The sequence below is a fragment of the Phalangium opilio genome, unplaced genomic scaffold (genome assembly GCF_054372755.1).
Source record: "Phalangium opilio isolate 3A_F unplaced genomic scaffold, DU_Popi_V2 ptg000079l_1, whole genome shotgun sequence".
Lineage (NCBI taxonomy): Eukaryota > Metazoa > Arthropoda > Arachnida > Opiliones > Phalangiidae > Phalangium > Phalangium opilio.
In genome coordinates, this window is record NW_028324187.1 from 6069914 (window position 1) to 6090546 (window position 20633).

Consider the following 20633-nt stretch of genomic DNA (forward strand, 5'->3'; position numbering starts at 1 on the left):
GATTATCCTCCAATCAAATAATGATTACGTCATCGAGCAGTATCCAGTAAACAAAAACAAGGCGTCTTTGGCGTTCATTCCATCCGTCGTTTGAACCTTTTTTCAAGGAGCAAAATTATTTAAAAAAAATTATTTTTAATCTAAATACTTAAAACGTAAGTAAACTTTGCATAGTAAAACGGTAATTTGAAAATAGTAGGTTTGCTTTCCTAGTTTCTTTGGGAGATTCAGAAAAGTATTGGTTTACCTAAGCCTACTTTTTGTTATTGTCCCTTGCCAAGGCTTAACGCGAGTGGGCTTCTGCTGATCAGGGCCGGAAATAAGCACAGCAGACACTGGACAATGTCCAATATAATTTTAAAATGTCCCATAATATTTTTAAAAACTAAGGGGCTCACTGGACATTTTGACCAATAAATGTTTGCTAAGTTTGACTATCAAGATGCGACGCTATTTTTGCAATAATATTTTTTCATTCACCTCCGGTGGACAATGTCCAAGCGGTGGTCATTGCACCAGGGCTGGAAATACGAAATATTTTTTTTTATTAGGAGAAAAGAGCCAAGTGGGAAAGATTCCACGGGCTCCAATAGGAAATATTTCTTATAGGACATGTGTCTAGTGACCCCCCTTCCCCCCCCCCGTTTGACTAAAATTTTGTTGACCAATTACAATGACCAATGTCCTGTGCTTATTTCTGGCCCTGCACTGTATATATAAATCCTATAAGATTTTTTCTTATTTACAGTCCTGCTGCTGTTTTGAGTAATTAATAATTAATTTATTTGAGTTTGATTTTAAAGGAAATGGGACCAGGAGGAACTAGTGAAAAGAAGAACAATGTTCTTCCTTTATGGGGTAGCGAGAAGACTATGAACCTGAATAATTTAATTCTCACGAACATTTTATCATCACATTACTTTAAGGTCAATGGCTAAACTTTACTTCAGCTAGCGCCTTTAAAATACAGTTTTTCACTAGAAATCGTTCATTTAGGCTTAATAGAGCTATCTCAGTTGTGATGTCAGTGCCTAGGTAAAACGTCATGGCCTTAAAGGGGCTGGCCGGAGCTGTTGGGGTGAAGGGGGGGGGGTCAAACTGTTGGTTAGCATATTGCTTACCCGCCCATGGCGCCATTCCTTATGGCCAAAGAGCTGGGTGTTTTCCCCCTCAAATAAGGGCGCTCTCCCCCCAACAGCGCTGGTGAGCCCCTTTAACCTTGGTAGTGAGCGGCCATGTTTGGTACCGCTTTGGTTCTATGGGCAAATAACATGGGTGACGTCACACTAAGGCTTCTGAGATAGCTAGCTCTATTATGTAAAGATTTATTATAATTAATACGCCTAAACTAGTTAAGGTTCAGGTTTGGCTAAGGGCGGGTTATGTTTGATTTGAATAGTTTTCCGCGGCATGATTATAATTTAATTTTCGTATAATTAACCCTAAATAGTCTGCTACCACGAACTCTCTGGTGACGTCACACCCTCCTATCTCTTACCTTCTTTTTGGCGACCATATTGGAAATCCTCAGCTTAGGCCATACAATTTAGACTATACCAATATTGATGTCACGAACTTGTAGCTCCTCCCCTCTCAGTACCACTCTATAAACGATTTCTAGTGAAAAAAACACTATTGAAAATGGGTTAGCTAAAGTAAAAAAGTTTTTCCAGGTCAATTTGTACCAGCTCAAGACGTATCACGAAGTCGTTGATGAAATATATTACAATGTAAGACACAACTAACCCCTAAAGTGACCAGGGCCGGATTAAGCAATTTTGCACCCCGGGGGGGGGACAATATGCGCCCCCTTAAGCCAGGAAGGAAGAAGGAACAGCAAATGTTGCTGAGAGGGAATAGTTTAACTCAATGCGCCCCCAAGAAGCCTTGCGCCCGAGGGGGGGGGGCTAATCCGGTCCTGCTTAAGTGACTATATAATCATCTGTGCGTATGTCTTAGGTGAGTCACTTGGAGCCTTGGGAAAAAGGTAGCCGTAAAACATCAGGTCAAACTGGAATGTGTGGTGGTGTATGTTAAGTTTTTATATTTATCTTTAACGTAGTTTGTAGTCACCTTCCTTTCATCAAAAAGGTCCATTGAAAGGAAGTTGATTATTTGAAGAATCATCTATAATTTGTTTTTAAAATTCTTTTCCAAGGAAAGGCCAACAACATGACATAAAAAAACGCACCTCTCTCTCTCTCACTCTCGCTTGTTCAATCTTTGGTTTCTCGAGCCACGAAATATGCTGGTACAAAACTGCATATTTTGGTTTTATTGTTAGCCGGCTTTTTAGTTATCCTGTCGAAAAAATTTAAATAATAAAACGGGGGAAAATGTATTTTTTAACAGGTTTTGTGTGTGTGGAGAGACTTTCCAAAATGTTCGAGGCTCGCTATCCTCAATCTAGACTGGCCATCATGTAAAGTAGGCCAATCGTAGGCAAAAAACACATTAAACTATAAAAAAAATCTGAGATTCCTCATTCCTCATTCCTGGCAGTGGTAGGAAATAAATAGGGCCAAACCCCCCAAAAAATAAAGTTACAGTTAACAAAAAGCGTTGAATTAAGTTTGTAAGGCGATGTTTAGTTGGTATTGATTTTAATGTTAGTTATCGTTAAATCTATTTAAGGTTCGCGGAGTTGGCGCTGGAGGAATTGTCTCAACAGCTTTTTGCATTTTGTACAAATTATTCACGTTGAAATTAACTAGGAAACAACTAATTGGGCTTTTAACCCATCGTGATTCGCCATATATTAGAGGATTAGGTTTCATGTACATTAGGTAAAGATTCAAAATTGTAACACGGATGTGTATTGTAGAAGGAGTAGAGACTAGGCCTCTGGGGGGGCCTAGACATAAGCGTACTAGTGCTCCGCGCACAATTTTCGCGCATACCGAGCCAATGTAAACAATCTCTGACGTCACGTGTTTTAAAGAAGGCGTCGTTTTCTTCTTTCCCGGCTTAATTAATTCTTTGAATATTTTCCATATTATAGTTAATATAAATAGAAATAATAGTAAAAATTTAAATAAGATTTGCAAACGCTTGAGAAACTCCCGTCACTCGGACTCGATACATAAAAGACCGAGGCTTAACCCTCCTGAACGTTCGTAGCTCGCGGCCATCTTTATTGTTTACGTTGGCTCGCCTAGGTTTGGAGGGAGGGTCAAAATTCATACCCCCTTTTTATGGACAAATTTGTCTAGCTTTTTTTAGTAGAGGGGAAGCTACGAGTCTCTACTCCTTCTACAATACAGCTCCGTGATTGTAACCCCCAAAATGACTGCCGAGTATTTTCATAATCGCGTCCCTTTTACTTACCAATTCTTTAAAAGATATACTCAGCCACCCGCTGATTTATGGGAATGGTTTGAACCCTATCTTGATGATGAAGAAGAAATGGATGTTAAAGCGGGTGGCGGTCAAGTCATGTCCATTGGTGAAATTTTGCGCCATTTGTTGAGCAAATTAGAATGGTTCTCAACACTATTCCCCAGAATTCCAGTACCGATCCAAAAAGACCTCGAGAGAAAACTGTCCACGTTACAACCTTTAACAAAATCTGGTCAAGCGTTGGAAGAACAAGAGGAAGCTTACGAGGAAAATGAGGAAGAAACGACAACTGAGGTTGATTACAGGAAAAGGGAGGAGGCACCGTGGACGGGTAGCGCCTCGTCGAGGTACGTTTCAGGTATAGTGCCTTTAGACAAAAAAACTAGCCCGCAAACAGGGGGTTAGGAAATTCTAAAGCGCCAACGAAAAACATCTATATATATATATAGTTCTGAAGAACAAAACAAAACAAAATTCTATATTGGAATAAAATTTGAATTATTATTAATGCTTAGAAGGTCTAGAGATCAAGAAGAACCATTGAGACATCGTAGTGGTGAACGGGTAGATAGAAGAGATTCCAGGGAACGCCATCGTCGTTCTAGAAGTCCATCTCATAGCAGACACCATCGTCATCATCGTAGTCGAAGCAGGACCAAGAGTAACAGGTAAGGAGTGACTGTTAACCCCCCTTCCAATTCCTTAGGGCCTACCACTACTAATTTTAAACGGAACGGTTCCCCAGTGAACGAGACCGTAGTGGAAGTCGAGATAGACGCCATCATCATGATCGCGATCGTCACCATGATAGACACCATTCTCATCGATCTCGAAGACATTCTCCAAGTCGCCATCATCATAGATCACATCATTGAGTTGTTATTATTACTTACAAAAAGATTACAACGCGGATTGACGGAATGGAATGGAATGAAAGATTAAAAACAAAAGTGCCCTAATGAAAAATGTTGCGTATTAAACGGAAACATTTGTAGTTAGCTTCTTTTAAAACAAAACACGTTTGTTTGTTTGTTTCATTGTTTCGTTGTTTCCCTCCTCCTCTAATTACCGCATTCGTGTTTCAATCATCATTTAAAACAAAATTTGAATTTCTCTTCTACTATTTTTTTTTTTTTGAGTTTGAAAGAACGATGATAACTGAACGTTTCCACACAAAATAAAAAAATTATATTTCTATTGTAGGAAATAAAATGTTGTTTGAAATTAAAAAGACTACTGAGTTTTTCCTTATTTCTTCAATGTTCGGTTCGGTAAACAGTCACTTGAATGACTCTGTCGACAAATTCCTTATGCAGGGTTCATACAACTTTTGGAAAACAAATTTCCCTGAGATTTATGGGACGTTTTTCCTCATATACTTCCCTGAATTTTCCAGGTTTTTCCCGTATACGGATCGAGTATCCTATGGAGCAAATGTTAACGAAGGAGATGGGGGGGGGGGGAATATGACTATTACATAATCAAAGGACATGCCATATCTCTATTATAACCAGAGTTATGAGCCTCCAGAGTGTAGTGTAATGGTAATCCTATGGACGGGGCTATGTTTTTGAACATTTTGCTTAATTACTCGGCCCCTGTTTGTCGTAGCCCTAAATTTTTAGTATGGTTGGATGGGGGGCAAATAGGACTACAACATACTCAAGGGACATCCCCGTATCTCTAGTAGAACCAGAGTTATAAGCCTCCAAAGTATAGTGTAATGTTAATCCTATGGAGGGGGCTGTGTTTTTGAACATTTTGCTTAATTACTCGGCCCCTGTTTGTCGTAGCCCTAAATTTTTAGTATGGTTGGATGGGGGGCAAATAGGACTACAACATACTCAAGGGACATCCCCGTATCTCTAGTAGAACCAGAGTTATAAGCCTCCAAAGTATAGTGTAATGTTAATCCTATGGAGGGGGCTGTGTTTTTGAACATTTTGCTTAATTACTCGGCCCCTGTTTGTCGTAGCCCTAAATTTTTAGTATGGTTGGATGGGGGGCAAATAGGACTACAACATACTCAAGGGACATCCCCGTATCTCTAGTAGAGCCAGAGTTATGAGCCTCCAAAGTATAGTGTAATGTTAATCCTATGGAGGGGGCTATGTTTATGAACATTTTGCTTAATTACTCGGCCCCTGTTTGTCGTAGCCCTAAGTTTTTAGTATGGTTGGATGGGGGACAAATTGGACTATAACATACTCAAAGGACATCCCCGTATCTCTAATATAACCAGAGTTATAAGCCTCCAAATTTGGGTGTAATGTTAATCCTATGGAGGGGATGTTTATGAACATTTTGCTTAATTACTTCGGCCCCTATTTGACGCAAATTTCCCTGAATTTTACTAAAAATTCGAAATTTCCCTGAGGTTTTTGTCAACTATTTATTTCCCTGATTTTTCCGGTTTTCCAGGTTTGTATGAACCCTGATTATTCCTTCTTCAATCAAAGACAAAACAAGACAAATTTTATGTTTCTCTTATTTTACGAAGGAAACAAATATTTTAATCTTATCCGATTACAATATTATGTTTATATAATTATTTTTTTTTTCCGTTAAATGGAAAATAAAATCAGTAGTAGCGTTTTTTGAAAATGGACATATGCCGAGCGTTATTTAAAAATTAACAAAAAAAAAACCGCGTTCTATGTTATTAATTATTATCTTTAAATATTCTTCTGTTACGTTACGTTACATTGTGTGCTACAAATTTCTTAGAAACCACAATGACTATATTTTCCGGTCGTTAAAAACAACCATTTAATCAAATATATTCCTAAATTTGACCTTTTGACCTTTTTTGCGGTAAAAACATTATTACCCCTTCAAGGTGCAAGTATATTATATTTTACGCAAAATAAAAACCCGCAATCAATTTCTCTTAGAAAAAGTTTTAAATGGATTTCACTCTAAACTAAAAAAATATAAAATTAAAACTGGTGCATTAAAACATGAACCAGTTTAATTTAATTAACAAAATTAATTAATTAATTAATTAAGTTCCCTTCTGAGTCAGAGTGATTTTAATCATATATCTTTATTCGATTATAAAGATTTTATGATTGGTAAATATTACCAGTTAATGTAATTAAGTATTTTAATTGTAGTTAAAATATAATTTTCGTTAATTTTAATTGTAATTAAAATTTAACGATTTCACAATTACTCAAAAAAAAAAAAAAAATGTGTTCGTTCAGAGTGAAATCCAAATTAACTAAGTCATGCTCAAAAATTAACTATATAAAATTAATCTTCACAATTAAGGGAATTAAAGTCCCTATAGCCAATTTAAAAGTTAAAAAACCCTTTACCATATCCATACATTTAATTAACCACCATTAATTCCTCCCATACTAATTAAATTTAATTTTACGACGCGCTATTAGGATCAGGGGGTTGCAAACAACAAAAGCTATTGATATACTTGTAGCATAAGTTTATAAGATATGTTCCATAAGTATGACACCTCCTATACTTCGTAATCATAGATAATAAAGAGAAGGATCGGAAGGTAGGAGCTTCCGTAGAGCATCGTTCTTTGCCACGCTTGTTGGGGGGGGGGGGCGCGTTAAGTGCGGTAAAGGGGGGGGAAGGGGCGCACGCCAAACTTCTGCAGTTGACTTCCGCTTATGCTAGGGACGAAGTAGGCAGGTTTCTGGAAGTAGAACCTACCCAGTTTGTACCTACAACGAGCTAGTATCGGGACTTGGCAGTACTACGTCATGCAACTTCACGCTACCTTCCACTAGTGCTAAAAAACATACCATAATGGCGCTGGGGGCGGAGTTAAGCCCGAATTGCCAAGTCCCTATTGACTACACTCGGTTTTGCACTCCATCTTTCTATTAAGTCTGTACTAAGCCTTTGAAAGCGCCTCATCAGCAGACTTAGAAATAAGGATATTTTTTAAACTAGTCCTTGGGACCAGTGACCCCTCTAGTGTCCTAAATAATAAACTGGTCTCCGGAGTGGTCCCAGCCTTTGTTCTCCTATAAATTTGCAATTAATAAACTGGTCCCGAGGACCAGTAACCCCCACTTTTTAAATTAAAAAACTAGTCCAAGCAATTAATAAACTGGTTTTGGACCAGTGGACGTGTGCTATTTCTAAGTCTGCTCATCAGGCGTCGCTTTACGAGAATCTATGACGTTTCACCTACGTGACCCTACCTACATCACTTCGTGACAAGCTCTCAGTAACCAGTGACAAACTTATAGAACTTACCTTATGAACTTATACTCGTAGCCATATTCATCGTATTAAAATCTACATTACCGCGAGTAAACGCTCGTCGCATTCCCCATTCATTAAGATATGATTATAATAAAAATGGTGCGCTTACTTTTAAGAATTACCATCATTAGTAATCTCCATGGAGTCTACAAACGTGTACTTTTAATTCATCAGTGTTATGCTTCCACCGTTGATTTGAAATCTTCCTTGATACCGGCTCCTCTTTCATTCAATTCAGTTTCATCATCAACTTCGTCATCAAATTGGTCAAAATCTTTCAACCAAGCTTGACTATCCTCAAGATCACCTAGTTCCTTGTTCAGCATCTGTCACAAATTTAACGTTACGAAACTCGCGGCGGTTCTCCAAGGAAGTTAAGCTAGGCTTACGTCTTCGTGATTAACTTCTAATTGATGCAACTGCCAAGGTCCAACTGAAGTTGGTACGGGTCTGACTTCTTTCGATAAAACAACATCCAATTGACTGGCAGCAACGGCCGCGGCTTCCTTGTTTATCAAAAACTCTCTGTGTTGTATCGTTCTTTCAATCTGCCATATTTCTTCTTGCAAAGAGAGTTCCTCAACACCAGACACAAGCTGAAGAACATCGATTGAACACACATGTCCCCGATCGTGAACTAACTAACGACTATAACTTACTTGGCACTGAGAATTGACTTCATTGCAAACGAAATCTTCAACATCCATTTTAATTTCAGATGGATAATCTGGTAATGGTTTCTTTAAGGGCATGGCGATGGGTAAAACAACTTGCGGTTGATCCATGACTGTTAGGATCTGTTCGGCGCCAACTGCAGTGGGTATCAACGCAACAGGAACAGCGTAATCTTCCAAATAAACTAATTTTAATTTTCCCCAATGAGTTTCGTGTCTCATGTTTTCCGCCGACTCACTTTGAGCGGGTGTGTTGGTAGGAGTCGCTCCCAAAAACATGGAAGGAGTGGCCGATGTCGAGGACAACGGATGACGAACGACAGAAGTGGGGTTGGTGATATGTCCCCCCATTTGGGATATGGCATTAACTTGAATGGGAGCGGGACATCCCCTTAAATAGGCCAGACGCGCGGCTGATCGCGAAATTGGTCCGTATTTTGAGACCAAAGGCGGGTCAAACGGAATAAATTCGTCAATCTCTGATGGTGTAAACCGACCGCCTTTCTTCTTGCCTTTCATAGCCATTTCTTTGGATCTGAATCCAAAACGACTAGTCTTGAATTCTCCTCAACAAAAAAAAAGGAGAACGCGACTTACTTGTTCTCATCTTCAGTACCAGTCTCGCCATCTTCTCCACTTTCCAAATCTTTGGTGGAATTGACCTCCGAGCTAGAGTTTGAAACGCAATTAAATAAATCGGAAGTGGTCCATGGCGAATACAACGATTCCGAGTTGGTCATTCTCATCTCCTCAGACATATTTGTCGAACTCTGATGACTTTGAGCTAAACCTCCACTCATGGTCACTGGTAAATGATTTTCTTGTAAACGTTCTAGTTGAGCTAAAAGCCTGCGTTTCCTTTGGTGAAGTGTGTGTAAAGAGGCTGATTGTAACGTTACCTACAATATAAACATAACCCTCAGCTCTTGATGGTCAAGTTCTACGACGAAGAAGTAGTAGTACTGACTTTTGACGGTGTTTGACCTTCAGAATGTTTCCGACTAACACTGGCGTGTTTATAATTCCCCACGGTTCGACTTTCGACATTGTTACACGATAACGAAGCTCCTAGCGCTAATTTGGGTGCCATTCTTCGGGTTGCAGTGGGAACAGTACCGGAAATGACACCAAGCAACGGACGACCTAAAGAGTGAATTTTCTAAGTCCCAATTTCCTGCCAAGACTATAATATATTGGACACGTACAAGGCGATGCCAAAGCTACCGGTTGAAATGGTGGACTGTCGGGATTCAAAGTGTGATCAATAAAAGGGTTTTTGGTATGATGGTAGTGATGATGATGGTGGTGGTGAATTCCATTTGCAGAGACAGCGCTCTCCCCGATGGCCTGGCAATAGGAAGCGTTTTTACCACCTTGATCATCAAGTATATAATGCGTTGCCATTCCACTGGAGTTAATGTTGGGTGACCCTTCTTTACCAGTGGGCCCTTCATCATCCGAGGATAATCTGGCTGCCGAAAACCTTTCAGCACCAGTCCCCGAGCCATTACTCGACGGTGACTTCTCTCTTTGTCCTGGGGAAGTATCTCCACCAGGACTCGATCCGCTGGCATTGCCAGATCTTGGTAAGACTCTCTTAGTTTTAGCCCGATATTTTTCCATCTCTTCTTGGGAATGCGCGAAAGTGCAATTAGCTCCTCGAGGACAACTCAACCTTTGCGCCAAATCTCGGCATAAGTTGGTCTTATATTTGACGTTCAAGATCTGTTTATCTTCGTGCAGTTTTCTATTGCCAAAGTTGTGGATGAATTCCACTAAGCCTCTGACGACGGCTTTGGCCGCTTCCGTCGATTGCGAAACTTCCAGCCATGTTGGTGGAACAGGGACATCGGGACTAGGGTCTATGGCTGCTAAAAGCTCCAGATGGGGACGAAGTATGGACAAATTACCGGGATCCCCGGTTCTTTGGAGCGCTATTACCAGTTCTTGGACGCTTTGCGCGAAAGATTGGGGGGTTTGAAGCTGAAAAAATGTATTTAGGTAAGGCTATATTTATAACGGGCATCTACGGCCGCGTATACCTTATCAATAATAGATTGCATGTGTGACTTATGAGAAGTATCGCCGTAAAGTAACGAGGACCATTGTTCAGGGGCAATTCTTAGACCAGCTTCGGTAGCTATTTGAACAATTTGGGCGTCGTGTTCTCTGCGAAGAGCTTCGTAAGTACGAAACTCTTCCTTCAATTGCATTAAAGAAGAATCTCCGTCTCTCTTAGAAACCTACGCGATGAAACTAAGTTTAATTTTCGAATCCGATTTCGTTTGAAGATCTTAACGCTTGCCTTGAAGCAAGAAGCCCGATAAAGTAATTGGACTACGTGTCCGATGCTAGTTTTAGAAGCTTGAGGAAAATGAGGGGCCAATCTTTGTACAACGTACATGACGAGAACCTTTCTAGAAAGGGCGGACCCGTCTTCCAAAGCGAGTAGTACGAGTTTCAAAACCTCTTCCTGCATAGCGGGACCTAAAAACTGACATCCACGAGCTCGGACTGCGGCCCATAAATTGGCCGAAAGTTGTTGCGCATTTTGATGTTGCAATATTAATTCGGTGACCGAACGTTCGCCCAGAGATCTAGTAGCGCGTAAAGCCCGTAGTCTGCCTTCTTCCTCAACCAATTGACAATTTATCAAGGTAACTAATTTTCTCTGCATGGGTCGGCTTAAAGATATGCAATTTAGGTTGCTTTGGCTGATGTTCCCGCTTCCACCAGTGGGACCTTTCACAATAAACACGCAGTTAGATAGCGAAGGCTTTTTGCTAACCCCTGAAACCTCATTACTAACCATTTCCACTCGGTTTGAGAAACAAAGCTAACTCCTCGATACATTTTGTGGCAATTTTATATTGCTTGAGTGCTTCTTTAGGAACTCCGACTAGCGGGGTGGCTGAACTGCTATCAGGAACATAGCCTCCATTGACTAATTGCAGGAGGGCGGTATTTTCGGGCAAAAAACCGGCGTCAGTGTGAATGGGAGTTTGATCAAATGGGCATTGCTTTCTTTGTAATTTGAATAAACAGTGCCGACAAACTGTATGGCCACAACCCAAACTTATGGGACGACGAACGGTTGTTTCAAATTCATTATAACAAATAGGGCAGGACAGAAACTCTGTCCACTGGGGCGTTTGAACTGGCATAGGGTTTTTTTCAGTGTATTTTAATTTAAAATATTAGAATGAGAAAAAATTCTTTAAAACAAAAATTAATTCCAATCTTGTTGGTAAACGATAATCAGGCTATATATACTAAGCTGTAATGTGGGGGGGAATATCTTTTTTTTAAGAAAAGGGTTCTATGTTTTCCTCTCCGAAAAGGAGAAATTATTCTCCTGGTAAAGCACCACTCAGGATGCACCTATAATCTCCAAGAACTAAAATGTTCTATCGACGCTGAGTACTGCAGCAAATTTTTCGCGTTACATCTTTAAGATGAAAATGGGGCCAGCACAGAGCAAACACAATGTTTTTACACAGTACATGTAATAGCATGCAATGATTGTTTATGTAGTATTTTAGGAAGAAATAACAAGTTTTCGGTTTATAAGACTGTCTTTTTTTTTTTTTATAAAAACCGTAACCACCCCGGCGGCTATGCTGAAATATCAAGATAGATGGTCCAAGCCCGTTTCGATTTAGAGTGTTCGTTTTCACCCCACGTAGGAAGTTCACCAAAACGGGTTGAAAAAACCAACATTGTGAGGATAATTGTTACCGTTGACTTTTGTTCCCTTCAGAACAGCTTCATTATCAACTGAGGAAAAACTCTGAAATTGGTTATAAATGGCAATTTTAAACAATAACCCGGGTCATACACATGCAAAACCCAATATTTAGTTCATCCATAGACATTAGAACACTATGAGTTCATAAACTTATGAAAACAAGCCAAGGCTTAACAAAATAATCATTTAAAACCCTTTCCCTTAAGTCTTCGAGCATTTATTTTTAAAATGTTAAGTTGTATAATCGTAAAAGTGATAAACGGGCTACAAAATAAAGTTAATTACCTTGATTAATTGTGTTAATATCCTTCCAAATACGTAAGGTTAAATTTTTGCATCGATCAAAATGTCTGCCATTACTAAGAGACAGAGACGCGGCTTATCATAGCCTACTAGATGATGAGCTAGGCGGCTTGGGCTATGGATTTGCGCGATTTACGTCACCACGATACTCAGGCTTGGAAATAAGGAAGTACAAAAATTAACAGAATTACCTACTTTAAAATTAAATATTTGGAATGATAGCGATTCTGGCGACCATTTGACCACTCAATTCATTCAAAGCTCTTAGTTTTAGCACTATTCACCTGAGTCACCAAAATTAAATTGCAGACGACCACTTGGTTGACCAGTGCCTTTACTGTCATACTTACAGTTATAATTAACTTATGGTTTAAGCTTATCATTTCTAAATTACGGTGGCCACAGGTGTAATTTATTAGTTTTGTTCAAGTGCACTTGACACTACAATAATAAATTTTTTTGGTAATTAAGAAATATGTACTGTTTGTTAAGAGCGGTTGAACAACAGCAGTAAATAGATTAGTGTCATGAGCAAAGAATGTATTTTTTCTTCTTTTATTTGCACTAAAAATTAAAATGGAATATTCTTTAATGAGACGCTGTTGTGTAATGTAATTTAACTTCAATATGGCAATTAGGCTTGAAAATTATTTTTTAGGCATAAATACGTATATATAATAGTTTTAACTTAAAAGGGGGGGGGTAAAAAAGATAGAGACAAGATTATAGAAAACTCCGTCTCTCGTCGTTCGATTGGCTTAGAAAATAACACGTGACCCTACCTGACAATCAATGAAGGGAAAGAGTCTGGGACCGCGTATACTTAGTTTTCTTCGGAAGGGACATTTGAAACTTAAGTTAGTTCCGTCTCTGAGTGACAGTGCGTGGTTCTTGCAGCGCGACTTGTCACAACATTCGACCAACATGAAGCTTTCGTTGTTTTTAATCAGTTTCGCTTCACTCGCGGTGACTTTTAACTGTTTACCGGACATTAACTTATGTTTAGACGAAGTGTTTCACGGGTTAAACCACCCGGTCAACGCCGAGTACACTACCAAAGGGACACTTATCCTTGCAGAGAGAGAAGGATACATCAAACAGGTAACTTACCATTAACTTCCTTGCATTATCATATAAAATCTAGTATTTTCCCATGATCGGTGCAAATTGCAATGTAATGCGTGAAATAATTAAAGAAACACTAAAACGGTTGGTTTTCAGTTGGACCTACTTAACCAGACATCCCGGACCATACTAGATTTGACCGACCAAGTTCTTACCAGTACCGACCCAAGGGAAGAACGGGGTCTGTTGGGCTTCACCATCCGGAAAGATGTCCCGGAAATATACGTTAGTTACAGCAAAGTCGCTCCCAAGGACAGTAAAATGGACCATATCTTAGCGATATCGAAATTCGTGGCGACATACCATGAGGATGATATCTACGTAAGTAGGGTTGCAAGTCGGAACATTTTTGGTATTTTCACTTATACCACTCGGGTTACTACTTTTGAGGTCAGGTCCATTTAAAATCACAGTAAAAGCGAGGGAGGGGAGGGGGGGTCGTAGACCTAGTGAATTCCGTAGAAGGGACTGAGAAACAGTAGGCCTAAAACTTAAAACTGTTTTTTAGCCTTGGTAAGAGATTTACAAGATTCAGTGATTGAAAGCCAATTCCATGTTTTGCGGAAAATTTTCCGTATCGCGGAAATTTTTCCGGGAAATTAACAACACTATGCTTAAGTATTTATTTATTCATTCAATTCAAATTCAAGAACCATAAGATAAGATTCCAAAAAAGAAAGAAAAAACTTCTCGTATAATAACAGTTTAATTTAATATTGCTTTGAATCTGCAAAAGTTATGTTAAATTTTCGATAAAGAGACTAAAAAATTTAATTTTCGCTGATTATTGGATTATTTCGTGACGCAAATAGGGACTCTGTAATTAGATTTTGATTGGTAATTTACGTCACTGAAAATGGGCTTACCAAAAAATAAGAAAAACGGATGAGAAGAAGAGAATCATTTGGTTGGGGAAAATTTGGACTTTGGAATTTGCAAAGGCAAAATACATGTTAGCTGTCAAAGTTGTTTAAACTCCACTTTGAAGGGTAAACCGACCAAGTTGGCTTCCCCATGGTAACGGTCCGACGCTGTCCATTTAGGGACAAGCTACCATCCCCCCGTGCCCTCCCCATCCCTCTTTCAACAATATATACAAACACAAGCATTTTACTCTGAAAGCTTTCTTCAAACACTTTAAAAAGTTTACTTGTAAACTGAATTACCTGCCTACTTACCTATCCCCTGAAGTTAGTGAAGTCCATGTAAATCCTAAGTACTCTAGAATCTCTTAAGTGTAGATGTCACTTAACGGTAAACGTTAGACCTATTTTTGTAACTTAAAACACTTCCACGAGCAAATACCGTTATCAGAAAAAAGTGTTAAACAAATTATTACTTAGCGCGCGGGTCGATAACAATTTTCATCGTTGGTTATTATTTTCCCACCAAGAGACGTTAATTTAAAAATAGCGTTCGTTTCTGACCAACCCCTTTGCGTGAAAGTACTTGTAAGAGGGCTTCTCTTATGTTAAATTAATGTTAACCGCACCCTGTGAGTCCCTAGACTCGATCGTGTCCTTCAAATTGTCATTTTAAGGCGATAATCATAAGTAAATAATAACGTAGTAAGTTAGTGTCTTATCGTACAAGGTGGACAAAGACAGTCTTCTCCCCGTGAGTCCCTAGACTCGTGTCCTTCAAATTGTCATTTTAAGGCGATAATCATAAGTAAATAATAACGTAGTAAGTTAGTGTCTTATTGTACAAGGTGGACAAAGACAGCGAGAAGACTGTGATCGAAATAAATCAACCGGGAAGAAGCAAGAATGGTGGTCATATATTCTTCGGACCGGACTCCTTACTTTATATAGCAGTTGGTGCCGGAAGTCATATAGAAATTGATGTCCATAGATATAAGAAGTATATAACAAAGCCTAAATTACTTCCAACATTTTAAATTAAATTAACTACGTTAATTTTAATTAGGTCGTCGCTTTTGGGGAAACTTTTACGTATTAACGTTAGTAACTCCATGGATAATAAAGCTTACAGTATCCCATACTCGAATCCCTATTACTTGGACCAAGACAATGATACTAGGAAGGAGATATTCGCGTCTGGATTCAGGAATCCATGGAGATGTCACGTGGATCTTAAAACGTCTCAAAGTTAGTATAGAACTTATTCGAACCGTGGCCACAAAAACGAAACAACTCTTCAAGTATTAATTTCATTTCAGTTATCGGTGATTCCGAATTGGTGCATCCAAATTTTCGAATCATATGCGGTGATGTAGGAGGAGGTCGCCGAAACACTGGTAGGCCTAATTGTCTGACCAAGAGGGACAGTAACTTTTAGGCTTAACGAGACATATCTAAATCAATAATTTAGACGAAGTTGACATTGTCGAAAATGGTGGAATATACGGTTGGATGGACCTTCCCAATACTCCTTGCGTCAATTTAGACGAATGTCAGGCATTAAGTGAGTAGGACAGACATCTCGCGGGACCTCTTGTCTTAATTGACAGCCAATAGCGGTTGGTTTGGTTTATGATACTAGAGGGATACGATATTCATATGCTTGTTAGGCAACCGACACGTGGGGTCAGAGGTCACCCAAGAAGAGAAGGGAGCCTAATTATAATCAATAAATTTCAGAACGTCGCGGGGATATTCCGGTCTTCAATATATTTCCAATTTATACCCATAAGCACGAGATAATGCAGGCTTTGATTGGTGGAACGGTTTACAAGGGTTCCCTAATTACTTCGCTAAAGGATATATACATATACGGGGACTATATTTACGAGTAAGTTGTCTTTGACCGTTTCCACAAGGTAATAACTGAAATCCAAGGGTATAACTTCCTCCTACGTTACTGTGTATCATTGTCGATAAGACTACTTTTACCTGACCCTCCGTGTACTCTTAGTGTGATAGTGATAGGCTTAGGTTAGGTCTGGCTAGGCTTAAAGAGAGGGGGAGGGGTCAGTCTTCTAACCAATGGCAGGCTTAGTTAGGTTTGGATAGGGGTAATAGGAGGAGAGTAGGTGTTTTCTTTTAGCATATGGTATCTCAGTTTAACGTTATAGAAAATTCATTATAGTTAGTCCCTTGTAGTTCATTATTCCCTTGTGCCATATCTTACACACGTTATTGAAATCTGATACGTCATCGTTTTCAGTTCGATGCATTATTTGAAAGAGGATAATTACGGTATGTGGTCGCCTGGTAATATTACAATTGTTTATAAGAATAAAGACCAAATGGAGCCGACAAGAAATTTTCTGATCAGTTTCGCTGAGGATCCACAAGGTAAGTAGGATAAGACGTTCGCGATGAGACTAAAATAGCATGGGCTAAATCAATTTGTTTCCAGGGGAAATTTTGGCTCTCAAGTACAAAATTAGCGGTGACAAGACCTTAACTGGTGGAGCCGTCTTCAAAATACAACCAGAGTATATGTGTAAGCAGAGTATAGTTAATAGTATTATCATACTATTAACCTAGTAGTTTCCTTCTACTACTACTACCACTGATTTTGTCACAATTCCGTGATAATGGGAGCGTAATACTAAGTGTTATTATTAATTGGTGTTTTTTTAATTGCAGGTAATTCTGCTACTGGTATGGCGGTCAGTAATTCCGAAACTATGGTCACCATCGGAGTAATTTTACTCAACATTTTCTTTTTGTCTAATGTTAAGTCGCGCAATTTTTAACGGAATTTTAAGTTCCTTATGACAATGTTACTCGTAACTTCGACTTAATGTATTTTATACTTAGTTTTTTTAATACATATATAAATGGCTGGACAAAATTAAAACTTGGCTTTTGCTAAAAAAATATAATTGTGCGAATTCTTATTTCAATTCGGAATTTATAAAACTTGGATTGTAATGTTCAATTTCACGTGGTACTTCAACATTTGTGACGTAACCCCGCGACCCCTTACAGGGTTCATACTACTTTTGGAAAACAAATTCCAGGTTTTTCGCCCATATACTTCCCTGAATTTTCCCCATATTTGGAGTATCCTATGGAGCAAATGTTAACGAAGAAAGGGGGGGGCAAATAGGGCTATTACATAATCAAAGGACATCCCGGTATCTCTAATATTACCATAGTTGCGAGCCTCCAAAGTATAGTGTTATGTTAATCCTATGGAGGGTATGTTTATGAACATTTTGCTTAATTACTCGGCCCCTGTTTAATGCAAATTTCCCTGAATTTTACTAAAAATTTGAAATTTCCCTTAGGTTTTAGTCAACTATTTATTTCCCTGATTTTTCCAGGTTTTCCCGGTTTGTATGAACCCTGCCTTAGGTCACCTCCAAAGTAAGCCTCATATCCTAAACAAGTCCTGAAATCTGACTAATCCCATAATTGCCAAAAGACCCTTAATGGGACCCAACTTACGCTGAAACCATTAATAAAACTTATCACCATAAATTCTCAAGAAATTTTAGCGCATTTTATTGTTAATTGATATTAGTATAAATTGCAAATTTGAAAAAAAAAAAATTATCCAAACCAAAAAATTAACCGTAACAACTCTTCAAAAATTTTAAGCTACTTGACTAATTAAATATTATTAAAATTAATTAGTTTAACTGCCTTAAAAATGAAATGCATTATATTACCGACAGACAGTTCCTTTAAATTCTTAACCATATTTGAAAAATTATTGCTCGCGTTGTCTAGGGGGTTGGTAAAATGGTATACTAGGTTTGTAAGTACGTCTCTTATTACCTGAATTATTATTACCGGGGCCACGATTGTCCTGATCGGACGATCTCGTTCTCTGTTGGTAATAATCACCTCCGCCTCCTCTAGCACCACCGGAACGTCGATCGGTCGAGTTGTACTCGTTCCAGTCACCTCCCCGATGACCTTGAGATTGTCTATGAACATTTTGACCGCCACCACCACCGTAATTTGAGTGAGCATTATACGACGCATCTTGATGGTGATTGGTTGAATTTGAAGCCTGAGAGCCTTGACTTCCTTGACCGCCGCCACGTCTTGGAGTCTCTCTCTTTATTGGATGAAAGATAATGGACAACAATTTTGAGCTTTAAAGTCACATTGGACAACAATTTTGAGCTTTAGAGTCACATTGGACAACAATTTTGAACTTAGAGTCACAACGGATAACAATTTTGAACTTAGAGTCACAACGGACCACAATTTTGAACTTAGAGTCACAACGGACCACAATTTTGAACTTTGAGTCACAACGGACAACAATTTTGAACTTTGAGTCACAACGGACAACAATTTTGAACTTTGAGTCACAACGGACAACAATTTTGAACTTAGAGTCACAACGGACAACAATTTTGAACTTTAGAGTCACAACGGACAACAGTTTTGAACTTTAGAGTCACAACGGACAACAATTTTGAACTTTAGTGTCACAACGGACAACAGTTTTGAACTTTAGAGTCACAACGGACAACAGTTTTGAACTTTAGAGTCACAACGGACAACAGTTTTGAACTTTAGAGTCACAAAGGACAACAGTTTTGAACTTTAGAGTCACAACGGACAACAGTTTTGAACTTTAGTGTCACAATGGACAACAATTTTGAACTTTGAGTCACAACGGACAACAATTTTGAACTTAAGAGTCTTTTGAGGTTGGGTTAAGACACCTAGCATCTACTGCCCCAACTATTTTGACCGGTTTTAAGCAAAAACAAATTTTTTACCTGTTCTCTGTTGCCACCAGCGACGAAAACGTCATCAATTAAAACTTCCTCGTAGTTCCCATACTCGGTAAATTGCACCACGCACGTGTTGCCTTCGCTCGTTGCAAAGATAGTTGCCGCGTAAAACTGCAATTTTAAAAGTTAAAGGATACGAAAATTTAATAAATGTTAAACACGAAACTAATATGTCAGTATTATTTTAATTAAAATAAATAATTTTAGGTAAATTTTGTAAGGTAATGAATGATGTCTATAAGTTAATAAAAGACAAGACAAAAATTTGTATGTTTATCACGCTCGGAAAAACCCGCCCGGCTTGTCCTAGGCTCGCGGGCTTTTTCAAAAAAACAAGTACATCTTTTAACTACTTAACCCCGGCGTACATAATGTTAAATAAAATCAACTGTATGCCTAGATAGATAAAACAACCTTGAGTAGAGTCAAGGATTTTTGCAAAAGGAATTGAACTGAACGCTTAGGGCGAAATTAAAGATAAAAAACACTTTTGGGAAACTTTCGCGCTCCAATAAAATACTTAAGACTAAAAGGATTTTCCCTAGAAATTTGAAAAAACAACCCATAGTTAATTAGAAATAGAAAAAAGAAAATTGCAAAGAGTTTACAAACTTTTAGGGTATCATTACTGACCTATAACCTTATTTTTTGAATTTATCACATTTCTATAAATTATAAATTATATCATAAGTTTATAAGATATGTTGCATAAGTATGGCACTATCTATACTTCGTAATGCTAGAGACTTACGTACAGCTCGAGATAACTAGTTCGAGTGAACGACAAGCGAGAATTGAAGTCCTACACTCGGTTAATTAATTTTGCAGGACTTCCATCTAGCTCCTATTTAGTCTGCATTACTAAGCCCCCTTTGACAGCGCCCCAGTCACCAGGCGTCGCTTTACCTCGAATCTATGACCTACGTCACTTCATTCGTGACAAGCTCCAGTTTGTAACCAGTGACAAACTTATGGAATGAACATATCTTATGAACTTATGGTAATTTTAAATATTTAAGTTGAGATATTTTTTTTTAATATTAATCAAATATATTTAAAGCAAATAAATCGTTGGAACCCACACTCATCTCGAACCCAAAATATTTCAAACGTTTACTACTTCAATATATTCTTTTTTCTCTTTTTCGATATTGTCCTATTTCTAGTTTTTTATTTTTTATTTTAAATAAGTGGGCGACTTGTAAAAACATTCAATGCGTAATTTTTTTCAAACGAATTTTTGGGGAAAACCCAAGTTAACAGGATTTTGTTTATTTATAATACGGATTCTGAAGGCTCTCATACTCATTGTTAAATAATTATTGTATCCATAACGGAAGGTCAACTATTATACACTAAAAACTTATTTAATTCGATTATGTTTAATTTTCATGGAGGGGAAAAACCCATACTATTGTAGTAGGATTCCTTCCGTCTTCAGTGTTTTACTGAGTTTATAACGAAAATAATTCTTCATTGCTTTGTTACTATTTTAGTAAAAGTATTAGTATTATACTCCTTATTATGG

The 20633-nt window shown here is 38.3% G+C and overlaps 4 protein-coding genes across 7 annotated transcripts in view; 2 read left to right on the forward strand and 2 right to left on the reverse strand.

The window, feature by feature from the left end:
• Positions 1-13: 13 nt before the first annotated feature.
• On the forward strand, positions 14-4572 carry LOC149654445 (pre-mRNA-splicing factor 38B-like). 3 transcript variants are annotated; one of them, XM_089845997.1, is made up of 9 exons: positions 14-155; positions 804-926; positions 1674-1730; positions 1960-2028; positions 2353-2427; positions 2635-2786; positions 3342-3686; positions 3858-4007; positions 4085-4572. In XM_089845997.1, the coding sequence occupies exons 2-9, from the start codon at positions 807-809 to the stop codon at positions 4212-4214; spliced, it is 1098 nt and encodes a 365-aa protein (XP_089702123.1). In that variant the 5' UTR covers positions 14-155; positions 804-806; the 3' UTR covers positions 4215-4572. The 3 variants fall into 3 exon arrangements, with proteins under 3 accessions (XP_089702123.1, XP_089702122.1, XP_089702124.1); XM_089845996.1 differs by having other exon boundaries at positions 17-155; positions 3855-4007; XM_089845998.1 differs by lacking the exon at positions 2353-2427 and having other exon boundaries at positions 18-155; positions 3855-4007.
• A 1241-nt stretch (positions 4573-5813) lies between these two features.
• On the reverse strand, positions 5814-12446 carry LOC149654446 (uncharacterized). 2 transcript variants are annotated; one of them, XM_089845987.1, is made up of 11 exons: positions 12289-12446; positions 11065-12045; positions 10561-10997; positions 10298-10498; positions 9461-10238; positions 9223-9398; positions 8853-9154; positions 8495-8790; positions 8241-8428; positions 7971-8177; positions 5814-7907 (listed from the first exon to the last, which is right to left on the reverse strand). In XM_089845987.1, exons 2-11 carry the CDS (start codon positions 11417-11419, stop codon positions 7758-7760), a joined length of 3090 nt encoding a protein of 1029 aa, XP_089702113.1. In that variant the 5' UTR covers positions 11420-12045; positions 12289-12446; the 3' UTR covers positions 5814-7757. The 2 variants fall into 2 exon arrangements, with proteins under 2 accessions (XP_089702113.1, XP_089702112.1); XM_089845986.1 differs by having other exon boundaries at positions 8241-8440.
• A 671-nt stretch (positions 12447-13117) lies between these two features.
• LOC149654447 (HHIP-like protein 1) lies at positions 13118-17227 on the forward strand. Its single transcript, XM_089845994.1, has 10 exons — positions 13118-13407; positions 13528-13752; positions 15143-15294; positions 15361-15542; positions 15614-15691; positions 15766-15858; positions 16035-16185; positions 16561-16691; positions 16756-16842; positions 16989-17227. The coding sequence occupies exons 1-10, from the start codon at positions 13231-13233 to the stop codon at positions 17096-17098; spliced, it is 1386 nt and encodes a 461-aa protein (XP_089702120.1). The 5' UTR covers positions 13118-13230; the 3' UTR covers positions 17099-17227.
• A 601-nt stretch (positions 17228-17828) lies between these two features.
• The window catches only part of LOC149654448 (uncharacterized), a 35315-nt gene continuing 32510 nt past the window's right edge, over positions 17829-20633 (reverse strand). The window contains exons 9-10 of the mRNA XM_089845991.1: positions 19091-19216; positions 17829-18414 (exon numbers count right to left, since the gene is read on the reverse strand). Coding sequence (XP_089702117.1) covers positions 18061-18414; positions 19091-19216 — 480 coding nt within the window. The 3' untranslated portion in view covers positions 17829-18060. The remainder of the gene's footprint in view (positions 18415-19090; positions 19217-20633) is intronic.